At 36.9% G+C, this 24,179-nt stretch overlaps 1 protein-coding gene across 15 annotated transcripts in view; it reads left to right on the forward strand.

Moving 5' to 3' along the window:
- PPP3CB (protein phosphatase 3 catalytic subunit beta) overlaps positions 1-24,179 on the forward strand; it is a 54,784-nt gene that overhangs the window by 14,560 nt on the left and 16,045 nt on the right. For 5 of the 15 annotated variants that reach the window (XR_012662901.1, XR_012662902.1, XM_075107973.1 and 2 more), the window contains exons 2-11: positions 2,692-2,892; positions 4,989-5,113; positions 8,355-8,466; positions 9,358-9,503; positions 14,680-14,819; positions 14,917-14,994; positions 15,093-15,187; positions 16,748-16,873; positions 18,862-18,939; positions 23,410-23,494. Coding sequence is in view for 7 of the 15 variants with exons in the window: in XM_075107973.1 (XP_074964074.1) it covers positions 2,692-2,892; positions 4,989-5,113; positions 8,355-8,466; positions 9,358-9,503; positions 14,680-14,819; positions 14,917-14,994; positions 15,093-15,187; positions 16,748-16,873; positions 18,862-18,939; positions 23,410-23,494 (1,186 nt within the window). In the remaining 8 variants the exon portion in view is untranslated. Of the gene's footprint in view, positions 1-2,691; positions 2,893-4,988; positions 5,114-8,354; positions 8,467-9,357; positions 9,504-14,679; positions 14,820-14,916; positions 14,995-15,092; positions 15,188-16,747; positions 16,874-18,861; positions 18,940-23,409; positions 23,495-23,546; positions 23,649-24,179 lie in introns of all 15 variants that reach the window. The other 10 variants (XR_012662903.1, XR_012662904.1, XM_075107969.1 and 7 more) reach the window with 2 other exon arrangements.

The following is a 24,179-nucleotide window of genomic DNA, read 5'->3' on the forward strand; positions in this document are numbered from 1 at the left end:
TGACCTTCGGCACGCTCAGCAGGATCCCCAACTCCACAATATTGTGGTCACTGCAGCCAAGGCTATCACTAACTGAGATATTACAAAGCAGGCTTTCTCGGTTTGTGAATAGCAAGTCCAGCAGCGCCTCCTTCCTGGTTGGCACATCTAACATTTGTATGAGGAAACAGTCTTCTACGCATTCCAGGAACTTGGTGGATGACATGCGAGCTGCTGTACTGTTCTTCCAGCCGATGTCTGGGTACTTGAAGTCACCCATAAGGACCAGGTTCTGTTGTCCAGAAGCTTGCTTCAGTGCCCCAAGTATCTCTTCGTCGGCATCGGCATCGTGGTTAGGTCAGCAGCAGATGCCCACTGTGAGGTCCTGCTTGGAGATGACCCCTCTGACTTCAACCGAGAGGCATTCGATAGAGCAGCCGCAGTCACCATAGTTGACTTCAATACATTCGAGGTTTTCTTTAATGTAGAGTGCAACTCCTCCACCTCTTCTACCCTGCCTGTCCTTACGAAGGAGCCTGTAACCGTCCATTGCGATCCCCCAGCCAGTTGAGTTGTCCCACCATGTTTCCACTACTCCTATGATGTCATACCCTTCTGAGTGGGTACGGAGCTCCAGTTCCTCCTGTTGGTTTCCTAGACTGTGTGCGTTTCTATACATACACTTGAGGTGATTACTCCTCTGTTTCCCCTCTTGGGAGACAGCTACAGAACATTTGTCACCGCACTGCTTGGCCTGACTTACTGCCCCGTTGGATGTGCTGGTGTGAGCGTTTCCGCAATGGTTCCCACCCCCAAGTCCTTCAGTTTAAAGCCCACCTCACCAAATTAGCCAGCGTCCTGCTGAAGATGCCCTTACCCATTTTGGACAGGTGGATTCCATCCCTCCCTAGCATGTTGTCATCATTGAAGAACACCCCATTGTCATAAAAGCCAAACCCTTCACAGTGGCACCAGCCTTGTAGCCAGGAGTTGATATACATTATGTGCCTGTTTCTGGCTGCTCCCTTCCCTCAAACTGGCAAAATGCAGAGATGATCTCTTGGGCGCCAATGTTTTTCACTTGCTCCCCCAGGGCTCAAAAGTCTTCCTTGATTTTACCCAGGTTACGGCTCTCAGTGTCGTTCATGCCTACATGAAATAGTAGCAGTGGATAGTAGTCTGTTCTTTTGATGAGTTGTGGCACCCTCTCGGCCACGTCTTGAACCCTGGCTCCTGGAAGGCAGCGTACCTCTCGTGGCTCCCTGTCAGGTCTGCAGATAGGTGCCTCAGTACCCTTCAACTGAGAGTCACCCACCACGAGCACTTGTCGTTTCTTTTTACTATGTCCACTGTGTGTTGCTGGTACAGTTTTCCCTTGCAGGGGACTTTGCAGACCTTGCTCATGGGTGTCCTCAGTCGTTAAGGCTTCATATCTGTTTCTGATTGTGATGGTGGAGGGTGCAGGCTGATGTGGAGTCCTGCTTCTGTGAGTCACCAGGGTCCGTGGTGCCTCATTCTCGGCAGTGACAGCCACAGGAACATGATTCTGAAACCACCTGCCTATCTCTGCCTCAGCTCCTCTAATACTGCGCAGCCTCTTAACTGTTCCTTGCAGTTCAGCCACTGACATAACAGGTTGTCAACCCATGCACACCTCATGCAGGTACTTACATTTTCATCAGGAGAGGGGTTTGGGCATTTGCTGCAACCCACTGCCTGTACTGATGTTTCCTGCCTTACCAGATCCATCTGGGTGGATGCATCAGATGTCTCAGGGGCTTTTGCTGTAGGAACAGTGGTTTTAGCTCTGAGGCGCGTGCCCACCATTTCGCCAGAAACCAAAACACCTGCCTGGCCTGTAGATGTACAAGTGGTCTGGGGAGTCCCTCCTGCTTGCCCGGCCTGTGTGAACTGCTGTGCCGCGCCCTTCTGACGTGCCACGCCCTGTTTGCCAGTCCTGGTCGCTCGCGCTCCCTAGGGGCCAGTTAAATCTCCCACTGTTGCTTCTGGCAGTGCCCCATGCCGTGCCAGCTGCACATCAGCCTCCCTGGTGAGAGCTGTCAGCTCCTGACAGGTTGCTCTCATAATTTTTGGACATTATGGATAACTCCTAGATATACAGAGTTTTTAATTTGAATCTTCATAAGTACATTCTAATAATTGGAGGCAGTTCTTTCCAGACACTGGCCAGAAACATCTGGTTTTATAGCCTCCCAGAACATGTAACTTGCTAGACGAACTCAAAGCTGTAGTTCGTTTAAATAGATAGAATTCATTTCTGTGCAAATTCAATCCAAAGTATATTATGTGGACCTAAGAACTTTATTTAAAATGTCATTTGCAAGTTTGAGTGGATATTATATGGATCTCCTGCATCCCCAATACTTGTTGAGTCCTTTGGAGAATGGCAGTGTACTGGAGAGAGGTGTCCTTTTGCAAAGGCAGTTTGCCTCTTCCAAATGCTGTGCGTATTATTATGCCTTCTAACACTGTTTTGTGGTTTCTACAAAGTTGCTCATTATAGGTGTTAATTTTTAAAATACATACACAGATACCACTGTTCTGTCCAGATTATAATGATGTCATCAAGCTGATTGAAAGACAAATTTGCTACTTTGTATGGCAGCTATTCCATTATAGATCCCATCCTAGATGGAGTATATTTTTAAAATAGCATTGTTACAACTACTGTCTCTTCTTTTTAAATTTTAGCTGTCCCTTTTCCACCAACACATCGCTTGACATCTGAAGAAGTGTTTGACACAGATGGAAGACCAAGGGTTGACATTTTGAAGAACCACTTGATAAAAGAAGGCCGAGTGGATGAAGAAATTGCACTTAGAATCATCAATGAAGGTGCTGCAATATTGCGGAGGGAAAAGACAATGATAGAAGTTGAAGCTCCAATTACAGGTAATATTTCTAGATAATTTTATTCATAATTGAATTTGAAAAAAGCTGGATTTTTTCAGTAGTAGAGTTTGTCTTAAAAATTGCAAAAGTATAATTTCTGTATAATCTTATTGAATTATCCCTCACAACTGCATTTGCTTAACATTACTCAAATGGTCTGAAAAAATATGCTGCATGTTATTTGCAAAATCAAGGCATTAAACCTACTGGAAAAAATAGCGTGATCGGTATTAAAATGACAAAATAGAAAGTAGCTAAATGCTGATGCCTGCAATGTTGTAAGTGGGAATAAAGATATCTACATGGAATAAAAAAATGAACTCAGAATTGTCCTGCAATGTCAGTATGTGTCAGTATGAGGCTGTGTGGTTTGAAGCAAATACTGTGAACTGGAATTCTGATTGAAAAATACACCCCTGTAGGTGAGACTGACAACTGCATGTAAAACCATGTTCTGTGAGGGTGGTAGTACTGGAAAGTATTGAAAGATTGTTTTAGCATCTTTAATGCGCTAGGACCAGGTCTGCTGTCATGCAAAACTGACTCCTGGGGTTTTTTTGATTATTTTCATGGTTTGACTAGTTCGGTTTCTGTTTGACCTGGTGAAAAGTAGAACTGATGTCCTTTAGTACTTTTATTTATAAACAATCCAGACTTACAGAAAATTGTGTACATTGCCTGTTATTTATTATAATGGAAGTAGATTTTATATTTGTGTTAAAATTAGATTTTCTTTCATTTGAATGTGTTTTCATCTAAATGGATGTGTATAAAATTAGGGTCTGAAACGCTTCTTTTAGGGCATCAGCTTGCTTTAATTTGTTAATACTGAGTAAATGAAAACATTTAAACAATGCATCATTATTACTGACTTCTTATAAGTGACTGTCTGAACTCAAGAGTCTCTTGAATCTCCAGATAAATATCCAAACTACAGTGTTGTCCATATGTTTAAATTTTTATATTTCCATTTATTCAGATAGTTGCCCAGAGCTACTGGTATATTGGCAGCTGGATACAAAATGAAAGTTCTTGCAGCATTTGAGTAGAAATCTTAAGAAAAATTACATAAAAGAGGACATATTGTATTTAGTCTAATACTTTGTAGGTTATGATGACAAATGGTCTGCTCCAAAGGAATAACAGCCTTTAAAGTGTGGTGTGTCATATCCAGGGTTTCCTTCCAAAATTAGAACAACTTTTTTTTTAAAAAAAAATTTACTGATAAACTGTGAGACGTCAGAAGGTGCTGTTCATCAGTTGATCAGTGACAATTTGCATCAACAGAAGGCATAGTCTCTCAAATTCCTGTTAAGTGTTATCAGCAATACCTCATGCAGAAGCAAGAAGGCAGCTCTTGACTTCCACTGAGCTGGGTACTCCTCTGGGAATGAGGAGTTAGGAGCAGTTGTCTCTTCCATACTTACTTTTTTTTTTTTCCTTAAATTGTGAGATGACCTGGTTTTGCTGTGTGCTTTTCAAAGTCTTCCCATCTGCTATCTTTGGCACTTCTGCCTTAGGTTGCTGACCACTGGTCTTGTCCTGTGTCATATTCTAAAAACACAAGAAAAATCCAGTGTTGAAATAGAGAGCATGGTTATTTGAAGGAGAAAAGTAACTAAGCAAAGAGAAGATATTATGATGCTAAAAGGTATGTTAGTCTGACTCAGAAACAAAAGCATACTCCCTGCTTCCTTCAATCCCACATGGACACAGCAAATTGCTGCAAAGCAGCAGGCATTTTCAAGTATGCATAGCAAAGAGAATTTGCAAAGATACGTAAGGGGTTGGGGAGGACAGTAAAGAGCTGCTGGCAACTTTCAAGACCTCAATGCTTAGTACATTAATTGGGTTTGAAAAGTATTCCACAATCTGCTAGACTGAAATAGAGCTATCATCAGCGTTGTCACAGGTAGTGAGGACAGCATCTTAATGAAAAGCAAAGGGGGAAGCTTCAAAAATTTCTGTTACACCTGCTTTATACCTGCCTTTCCTCTTAATTAGAAGTACTTTGTGGCTGATTACTTAACTGTAACTTAGTAACTTTTCTGTTAGATTTTTTTAAAAATTAATTTGAACAAAATTTTTGCTTGCAGTGTGTGGTGATATTCATGGCCAGTTCTTTGATCTAATGAAGCTGTTTGAAGTGGGAGGATCACCTGCTAACACAAGATACCTCTTCCTCGGTGACTATGTAGACAGAGGTTATTTTAGTATAGAGGTAACTGACTATATTAATCTGTTTTGTTGTAAATTTTTCTATAACCACACTTTCACGGAGGTTTTAAAATCAAATTCTAGGTCTGCTTTGACATGTGAATGTGTTCTTCCTTGCTGTGCTTTCTCCTGTGACAAAGGCCTGTTTACAGGAGGAGAATAACCAGCCGTTTGGACTGCCCTGTTGAAATCACTAGAGTTACTAATTTTTCCTCCTCTTTCTTTAGTTAATTTTAAAAAGTTGAGTTCTGTAGCATTCATTATTGTACAGAATCCTGCTTCTCTGGTAATATGCAGGAAGGTGTGTTTGTATGTTTTTGGAGAACAGGTGAGTCATGACTGCAATGTCTTTTATTATAGCTGTTTTTCTGTATAAAGTAGATTAATTATACTTAACATAATCAAATATATTTTTAGTAATTATTAATATTTTTCTTTACTAAAATTCTGAGGGCGATTACAGATATTCCCTAAGGATGACCTGTGTTTCTGCCATTAATTTTTCAGGTACTTTGAATTAAAATAATTTTTTAATTTTCAGCATGTTCATTAAGTATACTACATTCCAGAAATATTCACTTATTCATATCAGTTAGTTTCAGAGCTATGATTTTTAAGTTAACTATTCTGGAGTCAGCTTGGGAAGTGCCTCAGCTTGGGATCTCTTCAGAGATACCAAATGTAATAGAGGGGCATACCATCTGAAATAGTATTTTGCAAGTCATGGTGTATGATACTTCACTTCTGTATTAAAATTACGCTGTTCTAATAACGTGTGGGTATATACTGTGAAAGTATGCACAGTGCCTTTTCAGTTTGTTAGGGATGGTGGATAAACAGGAGATGAAGTGAGAGTTATTGCCTCAAAGTCATTTATAAGGAAAAATTTCAACAGACATTCCCTAATAATTTGATCTTCTTGGCCTGTTCTTGATGATAACAAATAATGTAATTGTCCTTGAAAAGGACATTTACATAGCTACAATATATTTTAATATATCAAAACATGGTAAGAAAGCTTTTCAACCATTACACTTCCAAAAAACTTTTGAACAATGGATGGTTTTGGATATATTTATAAGAACAGGCTCATTTTTTTCTCATATGATTTTTAGTTTAATTTTTGATACAGTACTTAGCATGCTAAATATACTGGCGGAATAAGAAAAGATATGCTAAATATACTCTTGAAAACCACTCAAGGGTTCTTAAAAGGCTTGTCTTTATTGAGATAATCTGCTCTTTTCTACTCTGAGTGGCTGTTGGAAAACCAGTGAAGTACATGGCAGATTATCTGAATGAAGTTCAATTGCTACAAGTGCATGAAGGTGGGGCTGTGCTTTGTGGTCCTGGTGAGAAAGAAAAAAGTAGTACATGAACATCAGCCATTTGTTCTCCATTTTAACCTTAGAAAAATTTTCCTACTGAAGTCTTTCCCTTAATTAATATTTAGGAAGTTTAAGTTGACCTCCAGGAATTTTCGTACATGGTTACTTTAAAATCTTTCTTAGTGATTGGAAGTGCAGTATACTTTTGGTAAAATATTTGACTTTTCCCAGAAAAGTGAAGGTGAAAATTTCTAAAAATGTACAGACAGCGAAATTTTATTGTTAACTAATAAATTCTTAATCAGTCTGTCCTGAAACATCTTTAATTGCATTGATATTTTAGCAGTAACCCAATACCAATTAAAAAATATCATCACTTCTAATAGGAAAGATAATTACATGCTGCTGTGATTGTGTATCGCAAACTGCTGGGATCAAGATGGAGTCCTTCACATAAGTGTGTACAAATTCTTTTTTTTTTTCTACTGGAAGTAACAGGACATAAAGAACCCTGACATTTATTTAATAATGAAAAATAAATATGCCAGTACAGCAAAAGTTTTTAAAAAATCTTTTTGTACCTAATAGATAACGTGCTTGAGAGTGTGTAAATCTTAGCAATTTAATCAAATGTAGTTATCCATCCACTGAAAGGAAGGCACTATTTTACCACTTCTGTATTAAATGTTTTCAAGGTTGCCAGCTTCTCTAAATTTTTCACACAAAGTGACTTGACTAAAACAGTTCACAGTTGTAGAATTTGCCAAATTAATTCATGTATTCATTTGATGATAAGCAGTTATTTTGTAAGAAACTGATTATGCTTTCTGTGGGAAACAGTTTTAGAGAGTCTTGGGACTTTGCAATGTATCGGGATATTTTAGAGTTACAGAAACATTGGAAAGCAAGTGGTATCATTAGAAAAATTACTATTTTGCATGTTTTTGCTAAGAAAATAAAAATTTGGGAATTAGTTTAGCTAAACTTCACAATAGAAGTCTTTGATGTACTTCATGTTTGCTGTGTTTTTTAAAGTGTTCTTTTGTTTTCTTTCTTCTTTTGTGTTCTTACTATTTTATGCAAAGTAACTTTGAAGAATTATGGCTTCACAGTACTCATGTTGATTAAGAACAATAATAATAATAATAACTTGCAGGTGACTTCAATGTAGTCCAAAACTTCTGGGGTTTTGAGATTTCTGTGCTCAATTAAAAAACAAGAATCTGATTTGAAATTTAAGAAATACGTTTTGGGCATTCAGGACTGCTGGGTGGTAACACTCTAAACGAAAAAATCATGCATGTTCTGTACGTCTGTCCTCAACTCTGTTCGCTGCTGATGTTGCAATAATAATGATTTATGAAACTTACTATAATGCTTTGAATTTGGTGCTTAAACACTGAATACACAACCAGCTTTCCCAGTTTTTTGGGAAAAAAAAAAGGTTTACTCTGTCCATTCTTAGTTTAAAAACGGTCTCCAAATTATATAGCTGACTTTAATGTAAATAGTTTGCAGGAGGTTTTTTCTTCAATCTCTATTAATAAATGTCTTCGTCTCGTGCCAGTGTTTAGAATCGTATTATAAAAATCAAATTTTAGGAACAAACACATACAGTATTTGTCTAGATGAAAGTGTTCTGCAGTATAATTCTGCCAAGTTTATTTTATTATTGAGTGTCCAGTAAATATTTTTTTTTTTTAGCATTCTGTGCAGCTGTTCTTAAGAAAAGTAATAACCAATTTGCATAACATGTCCAGAACTGGACTTGGGGAAGTAGTGCTGTATTTTAAAACCACACATCAAGCTGTACTTGCTTTTGAAGCTGTTAACATTCTTACTCAATAGTTCTCAATAATAATTTTTAAAGTTCTTATAAACTAGTGTTTTTTACTGGATATCTTTGTTTTTCAACAGTGTGTACTGTACTTATGGGTCCTGAAAATTCTCTACCCAAGCACATTATTTCTTTTGAGAGGCAACCATGAATGCAGACACCTAACAGAGTATTTCACCTTTAAGCAAGAATGTAAGTCCTGTCTAAGAATGTAAAGTTAGCTTACTTCCAACCTGCTGATCTACAGTCTGTTATTTGGCTTGAGAGATGTCTTATTCGTTTCATTGAGGTCTTGCAGACATTTGGGGGTCCTGTTGACTTCTGTAGAACTGCTTGCAGTTAAGTGTGATGTTGGAGTGCAACTTGCGTAGAAGACTGCTGTCTGTAAAGATAATATTATGGAGTTAAATTTTTATGTTTCAATCCTGATTTTAAAATCCTGGAGAGAGAAAGGTTATGTTGCTGTCTCGGCTATTACTGGGAGTGCGAAGTAACTTGCTGAGCAGCATTGTGAAGCTGGCAAGAAAACCCTACTGCCAAGTAGCTTTCCCATTTTGGAGAATTGATTTCAACTGTAGTAGTAAGATAACTCTTTTGGAGATGTAACCTGCTCCTCCATTGGGAGGCTTGTGTAAGTATTGATGCAATGATAAATGGATAATTTGCCCTGGTAAAACCCTCTTTGATATAGGTAAAAGTGATGTAATCTACAAGCAGTTCTTTGTTTTTCACTGTAAATGAGAAATCACAGACTTCTCAGTAGTATTTTGCACTGAAGCATGCTGTGTAATTCTATAATGCAAAATAATTCTGTGGGGTTTTTTTAAAAAAAACAAAAGTAGTTTCTTCACACTTGAGATAACAGAAGAAGAAATGAAAAATGTTTATAGTTCTGGAAGAGAATATGTCTTAGAAATGTGCTTACTGTTGTGGTGTTTGGTAATGCTGTTAAACCCAAAAATATTTATTGCCGTGGGGTTTTTTTAATGATTCACCTTGAGATTTGCTCTTATAATTACAATCCACTAAATTACTTCTTCCATCTAATATGGTTCTTAATGTTTTATATTTTCTTTTCTGCAGGTAAAATAAAGTACTCAGAAAGAGTCTACGATGCTTGTATGGAAGCTTTTGATTGTCTCCCTCTTGCTGCTCTTTTAAATCAACAGTTTCTTTGTGTTCATGGTGGACTTTCACCAGAAATTAATACACTAGATGACATTAGGAGGGTGAGTATTTTGTGTATTTGAAAATAAGTGGAAATACAGTTATTTATATGACGCTATGCAAAGTCAGGTTTGTGAAATTGTCAGTATATTGTTCTCTGTTCTTGTCTCTCTTGGAAGTGTAAATCAGGAACTGAATGTAGGCTAAGCAGTATCATAATTAAAAACTCTTGGATTATCTAGTACATTTTTTATTAGTGGATCTTATTGGAACAGCTGGGACTGTTACAAAACACACACACAAAAACCCTCAAAAACTCCACATAGTGTCCGGAAACGGGGAGTACATGTAAAGAGCTTCATATCCAATCCAAATAGTGCTTTGTGTTTCTTTCTAGAGCTAGTATTCTCCTGGCTTTCAGGACAAAACTTGTAGAAGTTAATTGTAGTCTTAAAATGGTTTGTATATCAAACATCACATTTCAGTTATTCTAATATTTCTTCAAAAACTGGGTTTTTTATGCTCTTGATCATGTGGGTTTTGGTTTTGAAAGAGTGTGAATTTGCAATAGTTAATGGAAATTCAGATTGCTATTTAAAATGGTAAATTTGGTAGGCATTTGAACAGCTCTGGAGTGCTTCTCACTGTCGTAAATGTGCTCAGTATATCAGAAGAATGAAAACAAGTTTTTAAAATTATGTAATAGGAACACTAAATAGTGGTGTGCAATTTAAAGGGAAGATTGTGATGACGTGAGGTGTCTGTTTCTAATAACTTGGCTTCAACTTGCATGGACTGCTGATGTCAGGTGAAGATTTTATCAGATGGGAATTTTGACTTAATTGCTTTTTTTACTTACTTGAGTTAACTTAGCTGACATCTTGACTGCTGTGTTTGGAAACCAAAACCATTCCTGTTATGATTAACAACTGCTAAAGTGTAGTTGATTTCAGCTTAAAATATCAATAGGTGGTTCTAAGAAAGCTTTGGAATTATGGGTAAGGATGGAAGAAAAAAATTGTTTATCCACATATAGAAGGTATGTGGGGGCCTATTTCAAAAATTATCTGAATAACACGGAGAAGGAAAAAGTATGTTCCTAATTTGTTTTTACAGTATATAAATATTGATGGCCCATTTTGTCTTTTATCTTCATTGATTGTATTTCTCATTTTCTTAGCAGTTTCTTCGTGCTCAATTTTTCTTATTTACCTCTCCCTCTCCTCAGATTTATAGGCTACTGGTGAATTTCTGAATTCACCAGATCTTGGGGGTTTTTTTGTACTGACTGGACCGTTTCAGAGGCTGGAATGTCTGCTTATTTCACTTACAGATACTACACTGCCAAGCAGAATGATATGAGAGGAGAATAGAATGGTAGAAACAGCAAGGAAGCATATTTACAAGCTCAGTCAGTGGTGTAAGTGGGAAAATGTACTGAGGCACATTGCATTTTCGGAGCAAATACTAATGTGTACAGAAATCGGTATGCATTGGGCAGAGAAAGATGAGTAAGAAAGTGAAGTGAAAAAACAGTGCCATTCTGACAAGGCCTTAACACTTCCCACATTACAGATGAAAAGAAGCATGGTCAAAGCTTTTTGGAAAGTAGTGTAAAGGAAACAGTCTGGAAAAACACTTTGGAAAGTCACTGTCATAAGATTGTGATGCATTTTTCTTTTAGTCTCAGTCTTGCAGCTAATCAGGTTTCAAAGTGTCAAATTCCTGTTGTCTTGGCCTGTGCTTTTGTATGTGCTTCTATAAGACTCAAGGCTACATTAGGATGAAATATAAGCTTGTATGGTTTTTATAAATATATGAAAATCTACATTGTATATTGCTTCTGATGAAAACATTTTAAAATGTGAAGCGGTGTTATTAGAACTCTTCTTTGGGCCTTCTTTATTTTTTAAAGAATCATCTGGTAACTTGGAAAAGGCACTATTCATGGGTTGGCAGCAGCATTAGTAGCTGCATTAGAGCTTGGCTTGCACTGATATTGTAAATGTATTTAAATTAAATGGGTGATGTGAAATGCTCTTTTTATATTTAGGAAAATATCCTATACTTGTGGTACAAGTGTGGTGTGTGAAATTACTTCTGTAAACAGTCGAGACAATTGTATAATATTACAAGCCTTCTGGTTTATTAGCAAAAGTTCTTATCACAGAGAGGTCTTCTCTGCAAGCATGTGTAGGCATAACCATCTGGCATAAGAAGGGAAATCACAGCTCTATAAACAGTATAAGAATCACCTAAGAAAAAAAGAAAAATTCTGTGCAGATGCACTTTCATCCTGGATGAAGTCTTTTGTCGGTATTATTGACATTCAGGAGGGTGATTAAACTACACAAATTAAATTATTATTTTTGCTAGCATAAAGTTCTTTCCAGTAGAGAACAGCTATCATAGTAGCTATGACAGTAAAGCCTAACCAGAAAGATTGCTGCAAGTGCTTCTTATTTTTGGGAAAATGGAAGTTTGTGAAACTTGCAGTAATCTGATTTTTATTGTCTGAACTTCATTATGCAAATGTTCTGGCTGTGTTGGTAAAGAGTGTCTCTTTCAGACTCACGTCCATGAACACAGAGATGCTGTTTAGTTGATTTCATTTACGCTGCCAAGACTTCCGCTGAAAAAAAATTCCAGGAATTGTGATTTTTAAGCTTGTTATTTATAAGGAGAGAAGTGTCCAGATAAGGTTATGGGCACTCTTAATTTAAAGAAGAGAGACAGAGAATTTTCTTCCTCATTCACAACAGATGGTCATTCTGTTGTTTAGTTCTTGGTCATACTGAGGCTTGATCAGCAAAGCGCCTATATATGGGGCCACTGCTGGGAATCTGTCTTTATATTATGTTGCTTCCTTTCTGTGGTCTGGTGAAATTTCCTTTTCTTTAGTGATATATAAGATGACTGCCACGCTTCACTGGCTCCCTTCACATTGTTTTTAGGGTTTTACCATGTGATAGTTCTCAGGAAAATTAGGACAAAATTAATTAAAACTGGTGTCTGTATCTTCAAGTGTGTGATGGTCTTTTGCCTCAAAAGTAGAGTAGTTTTAATTTGCTGTACTTTAATCTACCTCCAACATTTTGCTAGTCCTGAATTTGAACATCCATGTGGAGGTATGGTGCACTTCAGTTTAGTTGCCCTGACTGCATAATACCGAGAAATTAATATTGATTTAAATATCGTATGGTATGTATTAAAAAATAGACTACCTATTTCTGTTTTAACACCAGGTGTAGTGATTCTTATTCTTGAATTAAATTGTCTTTCTCAGTTACCGTAATAATATTTAGAAATAGGTTACGCTAATTCTGTCTTGCCATAGTCGCAGCATATTCAGAAATAGTTAATCAGTAACAACTGTTTTGAATTGACTCATGCCCTTTGCTAACTTTCTTGCTGTCCTGATGTAGGGAAACCCTTAAGTTGATTGTTCTGATTTGATCTATGCAATCTGGGTTGAGTAGCTTGCAGTGACATTTCCTTAAATTTTGAGATGTCTTGAGAACCGTGGCAGTTGGTAGACTGTCTAGTGAAGGAGGCTCTGATTTGATGTGTGTGTAAGTATATTTATTTTTTACAAATTGACCTCTTTACTTAAAGAAATGGCTACATTATTGTTCCAATGCTATGTGATAGTAGTTTGGGAGAGAGGCTTGCAACAACCAAAACCTTGTTTATAATGTCTCGATCTATTTGGCCGAAGTCATAAGGAAAATCGTTGAAGAATAACTCAAGATTTCTTAGAAATGCTTTCTAGGCTTTCAGCCTTCTGTATTGCAGGAAACATCAGTCGTCAAACAGTTGAATCTTCCTTGTATGAATGCTTATGTTAGCTTCTGGACCCAAATTTATTGCTGGAGGTTTAGAAACTTGATGGTTTAATCTACAGAAATTCAGGTACTTGCAGAAGTTGATGGACTGACTTCTTCAATCTGGAAGAAATATTCCATATCGGGTTTATCATCCAGTGTGGGAAATGTTAAACCACTGGATTTTAAATATTGAATAAATTCCAACAACAACGTCAGTTAACACCTGCCTTGCCATTATCTGGCAGGAATTTGTAAAGATCTGGACCTCTCCACTTATGTTACAGGTGGCAGCCTCGGGAGCTCTGATTTTCCAGGGCATGAGAGAGCTTGGCACTACTGCTGGTTCCATATTTGAATGGATTCCTATGGACCGTTAGACTCAAATTCACCAGGTGCTCACCAAACCTCCCTTCGAACCTGTCATGAAGAGTTAAGTGTTCTCTAGTACCATCAAAGTCATCTTCTTTGGTATGGGAGGTAAAGTGAGTTAAATGCACTGTCCATCAAAGAACTGTTCCTACATTTCTTGGATAAAATCATCTTGTGAACAAACTCCAGCTACATAAAGATCAAATAAACTTTACATTGAGTCTGAGATATCTAATTTCATTTCTGGGACTTCAGAGGTTGACCGTTATTAAGCAGGGTATTTTCTTTTTATGTTAACAAATGCACTGTCCTCCTTACCTCTACCCCTTTTCACTGTGGTTACTAGGAAAGTTGCAGGCTGCTGAAGCAGGTGTTTCTATGTGGAAATCTATAAAGAAGCAGCTAGAGTAAAGAAAACAAACAAAGGCATCTCCCAAAATGCTTATGGCCCATTACAGCAGGGCTGTAGCTGAGAAATAAAGCCTGTATGAAAGAAGTCTGAGACACCTAAGCTAGTCACCTTGTCATTATGTTGTTAAACAATCTATTATGGAGACGGGTGTTTCAGGGGTTTCTTTGGTTGAGGTTTCTTTTCTATTATTATTTTTATTATGTCACTTTTAGTCAGTTCTAATTGTTCATGCTTTTCTTTTATAATTCCTGTTTTCTGTACTGTTTCTCTTTGCTAATTCCTGGTAGTGTCTCCAGGTTGGTAGATATGGCATGTGCATGAAAAGGGACCATTTTGTTCCTTGTCTGTAACTTGACCTTGTATTACACATATCCATCAGTCTGGAATTTATCTCCCTTCTTTTTACAACTAATAATCTTATTGCTCCTAACAGGTTTGGTTCTTTTGGCATGCCTCTGCCTTATTTCATGAGGAGGAGAGGAAAAAATATACAGAAACTACCTCTCTTTGATATGGTTGGGATTTATTCTAAGAACGCTTGGTATTGATGGATATGTAGTTTAACAAATGTGTAAAACTTATGGATTTAATATTCAAAGAGTCTTTGTGCTGTTGCCTTTTCTCAAACAGTTAGATAGATTCAAAGAGCCTCCAGCATTTGGACCAATGTGTGACTTACTATGGTCAGATCCTTCAGAAGATTTTGGAAACGAGAATTCACAAGAGCATTTCAGTCACAATACAGTCAGAGGATGCTCATACTTTTATAGGTAAGAGTATGCTATGGTCTATTTGATGTTTTAATGCTGACTCTTGCTGCGTATTTTAAGATAATTTCTTTTATTCATAATTGTTTTCATTTCACAGCTATCCAGCAGTTTGTGAATTTTTGCAAAATAATAATTTATTGTCAATCATCAGAGCACATGAAGCACAAGATGCAGGGTAAGTACTTTGTGTCTGTCAAGAAATTATTCACCATGTAAAATAAAAATTAATTGCTTATTGCTGTAAGACGTAAAATAATCTGTTTGGTTTTGCAGTTACAGAATGTACAGGAAAAGTCAAACTACAGGGTTCCCGTCATTAATAACAATTTTTTCAGCGCCTAATTACCTGGATGTCTACAATAATAAAGGTAAGAACTTGTTATTAATAACTTATGTAATACTAAAATAAAAACATCTTACTAGATAAGTCATCTAATATCAACAATTTTTGTCAGGTAAGAAATGAAAGGACAAAAAAAAAATCCATTAATGAAAGTTATATTATGAAGGAGACCACATGACATAAATGACTATCTCCTATAAGGGTGCCTTAAAGCACAAGCATGGGCAAATGTTTCCTATGTAAAAATTGTTGCTATTTACTGCATATGAATGTTTCACCTGGTGTTTTTCAGTCAGGCAAGGCTTTCCTGTGCTGTGAGTTTGCACTCCTTTGGTTGTCTTTAGTTTGTGAACTGAGCAAGGAAGGGAGGAAGCGTTGATCAGTAGCCTATGCATAAATAGTTCGTGTTGCACAGCTTGGCATACAAGCATCTAATGGTGATGGTACAAGGCCGTAGTGTCCGTGTATGGGAAATCAAGAAAGAGCAAGTACCGATCTAAATACTGATCACCATCGGACATGTTATTAGGGAGGTGTAAAACAGACGGAAGGCATTTTTGTCCATCCTCTGCTTGAGATAAAATTGCACGGAAGAAGCATGCTTAATAGTGTGGAGAAAGAGTTACAAGTCAGAATTACCGAGACAACCTTAGCTGTGATTTAATATTATTAATAGATGAGAACAAAGTTCAACAACTGAAATAATTAAAAATAAAGCCTGACGAAATTCAAGTGCGACACTGAAGTATGGCATTTCAAGTATGTGATGAATGAATGATCTCCAAATGTTCAAATAGTATTCCTTTGAAACCAAGACCTCTTTTCTATGAAATACATTGTGTTTTCTACCACTCACCTCCAAAGAACCAACCCTCCAACCCATACCACTTGTGTAAGGTGACTAAACGTATAGAGGAAAAGGTGAGCTGTTGTTACTTGCACTGATTGTAAACTAAAGGAGAAATAAAAATAGCTGCAACTGGCTTTTTACATTTTTTTCACCACCTTTGTGCATATTCCGTTTTAAGAATTGTTTTTCACATCAGCTATTCCCAGTGTAATGCAAGCGTAAGTGTGGAAAAATGCAGTCAATACTTACTTAGCTTTAGAATGCTTCTGGTTTTCTGTTTTGTTTCCCTGTGCTTCCCCTTCTCCCTGATCTTCTAGATTTCTGTGGTTTTACTCCAGGCTTACAATGTGGGAAGACACATATGAAGAATAAAACCTGAATCTGGATATAATGCTGTTCTGAGTTGGGATTTTGTTAAAGCTGCTGAAATGATACCTTTTCGGGACCTTTTAAAATCTTTGTTCATTATAGACCTATAATAGGATAGTAAAAAACTATATTGACACGTAACAGTACCTTAAACTGCAACATGTGCAATAAAAATCCAAAGATGTCCATTAGAAATCTGTCCTGTAAATCCTGTGGAAGAAAGAGAATGGAGTATCTCTGGGATTATATTGTCCCAGATTATATATTATATAGTATAAAATAGAGCTAAAACAAACCTGTGACTTTACATCTGTGGTACTTGCAAGTTTTAAACATTCTTTTCAGTGTGCCTCAATTTTATTTTAGCTGCTGTATTAAAGTATGAAAACAATGTGATGAATATTCGTCAGTTCAATTGTTCTCCTCATCCTTACTGGCTACCAAATTTTATGGATGTTTTCACATGGTCTTTGCCATTTGTTGGAGAAAAAGGTAGGCAAAGTTACACGTAAACTAATATCTTTTCTGTTTCTCCCAGATTGATGTTGGGAAGATTTTATATATATTAATTGCATAATTTCTGTGAAAACGGGTATCTGTCTTTATCAAGTAGAAGATTTGAAGTTACTCAACTGATTTGGAGGGGGGTTTTGGCATGTGAAAATGCCATTTCTGAGAAAAGGTAGACTGACATACAACTTGTTCTACAGGTTTGGGTTGTTTTCTTCACCTGTTTCAGTCAAGATAGTTAAAACTGCATCTAATAAGGCAGAGGTGCGAACAGAAATTATAATTTCCATTGAGGGTGTATACCTGCATTGTTAAGTAGTACCTTTGAACTGCATTTGAAGTCAATATGAAAATTGTTCATGTTCTACAAAATGCTAGGTAATATACATTATTAATCTTGTCTAGTTCTAGGTGTAAACAATGTTGAGGTGTTAGTGTAAACTTGTAACTTTTCTATGTAGTTAAAACAGATTGACCTTCATTAAAGATAACTTTTTCCATTATAATTTTTCTCGTAAAAAAGATAATGTAGCACAGATCCTCTCCTTCCTGCCCCCCCGCCCCGAGTTGATAACTCTGAATCTAGGATACTAGGGCTCCAAGTAGTCTTCAGTTAAAAAGCAATGAGGTTAGAGGCATTTTGGGTCTGTTTAAAATCCTTCCATGATGGGAACGGCTCTTTTTATAAAAGAGATCTGGAAAGCTCTTTAAATTTCTTCGAAAAGTATTATTGAGATTATATATTTACAGTCGTATAAATTTAGGATTCTAGATTTGTTTACATTGTCTTTAGTGAGCAGTTAAACACAGATGATTCGCACCCTTTTTAGTCTGGTTAACCTACTCAACAATGTTGTTATTTTTAAACAGAGGGACCTGACATTTGAAAGGAGATTTTGTTTATATCTCTCTTACCTGATGATGCAGTAGATAACACTTTAAACAGCAAAGTAATACTCTCTATTTTGCTTTTGTTATGATGGTGGTAATGAGACACCGAAGTACTGTTAAATAAGTTGCTCGTTGACTTGCTCTATGCATAAGACTGCTGGGCTCGTGGCCGTTCAGTTTGTCTTGCCTTTGGGCAAATACATGCTTCCACTTCTGGTGAGGGATACAGTATCAATATTGTCTGGTCTGTGTTGAGCAGATCAGAATCAGAATAATTTAATTTTTTTCATTAAAGCAGAGAGTCACTCTTTCCGAAGAGTGGAGAATACCATAGCAGATAACACGGGGATTGTATGACTTAGTCATGAATAAATGTAAACAGCAATTTGCAGGGTTTTTAGTGGACGGAACTTCTGGAATAGGTTTCTGAACACTCTAGGGGGACGAGAAGTTTGATTGTTTTAAGAAAGTCTGATCGGCACAGGAAAGATGGAGTGGCAGAATAGGGAGATTCCTCAAGAAAGAAAATACAACCTTTTTAAGACAAGTTAGTGTATCTGCTATGTTCATATTTTTAAGGGGAGTTGGAAAAGACATGTAGCTTGGACCGTATTTGTATCATATTTTTCTGCATCAGTGCTTCTGCTGCATGTCTGCAGGTGCCAGGAATGGAATAGCTTTCTCATTGTAAACCTAAATTTGAACAATCAAAATGTTTTCATATTTATGAAAATTTTGCATAAAATCTAGTTCAAATACTTATCTAATGTAAAAATACTAATACACAAGAAGATAATTCTTATCTAAAAGAACTCCTTGTAAGACAGGAGAGAAAGCTCTGCTACGTTCTTTGATTGTCAGGTGGTATAGGTTTTAACTGCTTATTTTTCTGAGCTTTTTTAAAATTCTGTGATAGCAGACATGAAAAAAAACACATTTTTGAAACCAGATTACTGAGCAATGGCTATGATGTAGGAAGTTCATTCACTATAGTTGCTGGTGACTAGTTATATGTTGTGTGTATGGAAATACTTTAAATGCTACAGGGAATGAATTAAGATTTATTTTTTCCTATACAGTAACAGAAATGTTGGTGAATGTTTTGAGCATTTGCTCTGATGATGAACTGATGACAGAGGGAGAAGATCAATTTGACGGTAGGAGTTACTTTAAGATATCTTAATTTTTTTAATGGCAATAACTTATGAAACAGTAGTTAACTTAGTCTGCTGTATTATTTTCTGGAATCTGAAGAAAATTGTCTTCAAATTTTTCTTTAGATAGTGACACTTTGGGGGGGGCAGAGAAGGGAATTGTGGTTTTGTGTTTGTGATCAGGAAGCACTAATGGTATCCTTTGCAAATATTAATATCTGATTTCTATTTGAAACTCTCCATGGAAAATTCTCATAATTTCTTGGCACTTTAAATTTGAAAAGTGCTAAACTTACTTTGCATTAGCAAATTTAGAATAAATTTATTATAAGACATTAAATTTCTTAATAATTGCTCTTCAATGAAGAGTTTCTATAGGTGAAAGTCAAATATAATTCTTATGGCAAAGTATTATACAGAAAGTATGAAATAAAGTGTAAGTCTTGGTGTTTGAGTTTAATGCGTGAAAGGTAGGAGAACATTTATGTGTACGTTGTATAATATGAATTTATGTAATGAATTATAACATCTTTCTATCTTGTAACCTATGATACAGTAGATTGTTAAGATGTTTGTAGCATGATGATTAAGAAGCAACATTAACTAGAAGACCTAGTGTATCATACTTTGTTTTGTTGGTTTCTTACAGTAGTGCTTAACATCACACCTAAAGGTTTCTCAGACTTGCTCCATTTTATCCAATAACAGAACTGATTTGGTGGATTGTTTGATGATGGGGGAGGAGGAAGGAAAGTTTTAGCAGCATCTGAGGAACACTAAAGATCATTTATAAAGATAGCAGAGACATGACCCCATTCTTAATGTTTGACAACTACTGTGTTCAGATTCAGTAGGAGAATAGTGTTGTGCCAAGCAGCTGTGTGTTTTCGATTGGAATGCATTGGTTATGAGCCATGTGAACTTTGCTGCCCTTTTGATTGTTGCCAGAAATATGGATACTTAGAAATAGTCTCAAATGTGATCCTGCAAACATTTAATTGATGTTTTTCATTCAAGTAATCCTACTAAATTGATCATAAAGCAGTTACACCAGGCATTTGCAGGGTAGGGTTTGGTGGTATTCTGAGGTGTTAGGGTTTAGGTTGTCCAGCATAAGTGCAGTTATCAGCTGATTGCATATGTCCTGTCTTTAGTACAATAGTTACAGTTTCCTAATTCTTCTGTCTCCTTTAACAATCTCTTTGCTTGATGCTACCTAGGTACTGTCTACGCTTTATCTTTCTATGTGAATGGATTTTTAACTGTTGACTTCCAAGCTTTCACTTTTTTATCATCAAATTTTAAAAGACACTCAACAATTCCACTTCTTGTTCAATGAATGCATTTTTAAGTGTTACAATTTTCCATTTTATTTTTTCATATTTCTTCTCCATTCCTTCTTTACTACCACTGCCAAGTTAAATATCTTTATTTTATTTGTCTCACTCACCTTTTTCTCCATCGTTCACTTCCTTTTTTTCTGGACTCTCCATCTGAAGAGCGACTCATATATGGCAATAAAAAAGGTACAGACCAGACAGAGTAGGAATGTTTTGAAATATGACTTCACAGAACCTGGCACTATAAAAATTAATGCAGAAAATACCTTTCTGTTGAGAGAAGTATATAGCATTTTATTATTACCAGTTTTAATGGAATGTTTATAAAGGCTTGTGTATTTTGTTATCAGAAGTCATATTCCAAGACATCTGTCTTTCTGTGCATGAATTTTTTTTCTCCTTTCTTCCATTCTTTTTTTTTTTTTGGTAGAATTTCATTCTTTTACCTATTTCTAAAATTTTGTCTTTGGTCCTGCATGTGTAGGGAGCGTTCAGTTGTCTGTCTTGCTCTTTAATTATCGTGAGCTTTTTTTAAGATTGTGCATGGAATGTGTTTATACAATGTTCCAAAACCTGGTTTGTATAGTACTTCTAGTTTCCTTCAACTGAGATGTCAAAAAGGTACTTTTTGGTTGTATGTGCAATTTTGAAGGTGGCTGGATACAAAATGTAAAAAGCAGCCTACTAACTTGAATTCATGGTCTATCACCTGTTTTTCAGAAACTGCAGGATAGATAATTCTGTGCAGAGAAATATCTTCTGACCATTACTTACCTAATAATCAGTTTGCACTCTGTATAAATTTGCTGCTTCCAGAGACTATTTCTAATACTTGGGAATGCATTAGATTATACAGATATTTCAAAAGGTTATGTGAATTCTTAGGAACGTAATAGAATGAGCATTTCAGAATTTGTTTCTTGTACAGGTGTTGGGAATGGAGAATGGGAGAGTTCTTTATTATATGTCCTCTAATTCAGGGTGTAATCAAGACATTCTTCTGCAAGCAGATGCCGCCTTACTGTCCCTTCTCCAAACTAACCAGGACTCGGTGGCCGTATTAGTGCAGTGCTGCAGCCCGTGCCAATGGTTGGCCTCTGGGCTCGACTGTGTTACTACTGGAGGGCTGGGGCAATGAAAGGTCACGTTATAAAACAAACAGATAAACAGACCCCAAACAAAACAAAAACCAAACAAACACTAAAACTACCCCAAACCAGCCTTTCTCCTCTTAAGGCACAGGGACCTTCCAGGCTCGAGATACGGGCAGTAGCGCTGCCTGAAATCTTTTCAGCTGGCATGTCACAGCTCTGCAGCAGTGTAGCCCTCAAACAGGTGTAGGCAGCACGAAAATTGAGGGACTTGTAGAGAAAGATTGATGGTCCCTCTTTTAGCCCTCGCCTTTTCAAAAACTCTGAGAGAGTCCCCTTCTCATTCTAGATCCTCAAGCTGTTATTTAATAGCGTTCAAAGGGAGAAAGTAAAAACTTCAAGAACTTTAAAATAAATTATTTTCAGTAAAAATTGAATGTTTCAGCCTATCCTATGCAAAGTTTTCCTGAGCTTTCTGGTTTGGTTTTGTTTTGTTTCCAATTTGGTGTCTGCAGTTCATTAAGGTTGTTCCTTTGTCTAAAAAAGCTTTACTCAGTAGTTCCTGGCTTTTTCATTTTATGTAAATGGATTGGCAGATACCTGTCATACCCTGAGATTCTTTCATTGTGTTCACACAAAAGTTGTCTCTTGCTCTAGTGTGGTTGTTGCTGTTGTTTGCCCCATATGCCTTCTCTCTTGTATTCTGTTCGGTCTGGTATTCAGGGTGGCAAGTCTACCCACTCTTGTGCAACGGGAGGCCTTGCACTCTTGCAGCTGTGGTCTGAAAAAGGTGACTGTTGTGCTAGAGTGTACGTACTCTCATGTGGAAGCTAAATACTAGTGAGCAGGGATGAAAAAAAGGCTGCTTCTACAGCTGCCTTTTTTGAATGCGAGTAGACAAATTGGTGGATATGCAGCTTTCCTCCGCCCACTTCTGTGACCCTCTCTTCTACATTCTTGTAAATTAGTTTGGCAACTTTTTAATGAGTACATTTCTCCCAGGGTTGAAGAAAAATGATAGATGGAAGATCTGGAATACCTAACAAAGCTGTCTGAGTTCGTTCACTTTTGATCCCCTGTGGTTGAATTCAAAGTATGACTGAGTTACTCTTACCTTGGTGGGATTAATACTCTCCTTCCCCAATGGCTGAGGAGAAGTAAGGATTTTAGTTTTGATATCTCCTCATCTACCTGTACTGTTTAGTGGAATTGAGGAGTCAAAGGAAGATGAGGGGAAGGATGACACTTATACATTGAAACAAACCAGCAACACCTAGTGTTGGAGAAAGGAGCTTCCGTTTTTATAATGTCAAGGTAGGCAAAGGCGGCTCTCCTTCCCAGTTGCCTCCTTGCAGAGTTTTGTCTCCATTCTTATCTGCTACAAACGTGGTGTCTCTCTGCTCTGTGGAATATGCAGTATTTACTCTAGATCTTTGGTACTTGTAATTTCTGCAAACGATGCAAACCTAAGATGATATGGAATATAGACTTAGGTGGTAAGGGAGGTAACACTGCATACTTTGGCATTTTATTTTGTGGGGGGTTTTGTGGGGGTGTGTTTTGGAGACTTGACATAAAAACAAGCAAACTAACTACTGTTTTCTCTCGGACAACAGTGTAAGAATTAGCAATAAATCTTTATCTTTTGTGGCTTTACAATCTCTTTGGCTTCTGTATTGGACTACCTGCCTACATCTTGACATGCACAGATGTCAGTGAAGAATTTCAAGTGTAAAATTCAGGCAAATGAGTTATGATAATTACTACACTGTAGTGGTGGTAATTTAGATGCTTGCTAGATTTAGGAAGTCACTGTGAACATCCTAAACTTTTTTGTGTGTGTTTTGTGGAGACAGAAGTGATGGTGGTTTTGATGGCATTCTGAAGCCATAATTTTAGAACCTAAGTGCTCTTAAGTGTTTGGGTACTGGCCTCCTGTGAAGAGTACTGAACTGAAACAGTTGTGTTGAATTTGGTGTGCTTTAAAATGGTGACCCTGTAAATACTCATGAGCTTGAGACTCTCTCTTATTCCATTGAAAGTAGGTACAGCTGCCGCACGGAAAGAAATAATCAGAAACAAAATTCGTGCAATTGGCAAGATGGCAAGAGTCTTCTCTGTTCTCAGGTACTTGCATGACTTCTGCATTCCTAAAACCTCTCTTCTTTATGTATATTAGGAAAACATCTCTGTTCCAGGATAATGGATACCAAACATTTTTCAGGGAGACCATTACGCATCAGAATCTTGTTTGGCATATTGATGCACCCCATTGATGTTGGTATGTTTGGTTAAAGAATATTTTTAAGTTATTTTTGAGACATGTTTCAAGAAATTAGAGATCATCTTTAGTTTACAAGTTATTTGTCCAGCTGTTAACTACGAGTGTTGGAAAGACAATACCAAAATAGAGAGATTGAAATCAAGGGTGTAATGGAGGAGGTCAGGATTGGCTTAGAAAATTTCTGGCATACTAGAAAATTGAGGACTAGGGGGGTTTTGTTTCAGGTTTTTGTTTGTTTTCGGCTTTTAAAAAAATACCATTTTCTTGTACCTGAGATCTAGAGATTTCATTATCACATTTAAAGTTGGTATTTCCTGAAGCATAGACACTTTGAACAAAATCGTGGCTTGTTCTATGGCACTGAGATATGCTCGGTACCTCAGGAAGCATTCAGTGCTGATTTCAAAGCTAATGAGCCTGTATGTGAATAATTACTCAGAATTTGGATCAGAAGTAATCAGTGTTTAAAACTCCTAGGCAGAGGAAAGATTGGTATGGAATAGAAATATTTTCCCCTTTCTAGCTGTT

The sequence above is a fragment of the Phalacrocorax aristotelis genome, chromosome 12 (genome assembly GCF_949628215.1).
Source record: "Phalacrocorax aristotelis chromosome 12, bGulAri2.1, whole genome shotgun sequence".
Classification (NCBI taxonomy): domain Eukaryota; kingdom Metazoa; phylum Chordata; class Aves; order Suliformes; family Phalacrocoracidae; genus Phalacrocorax; species Phalacrocorax aristotelis.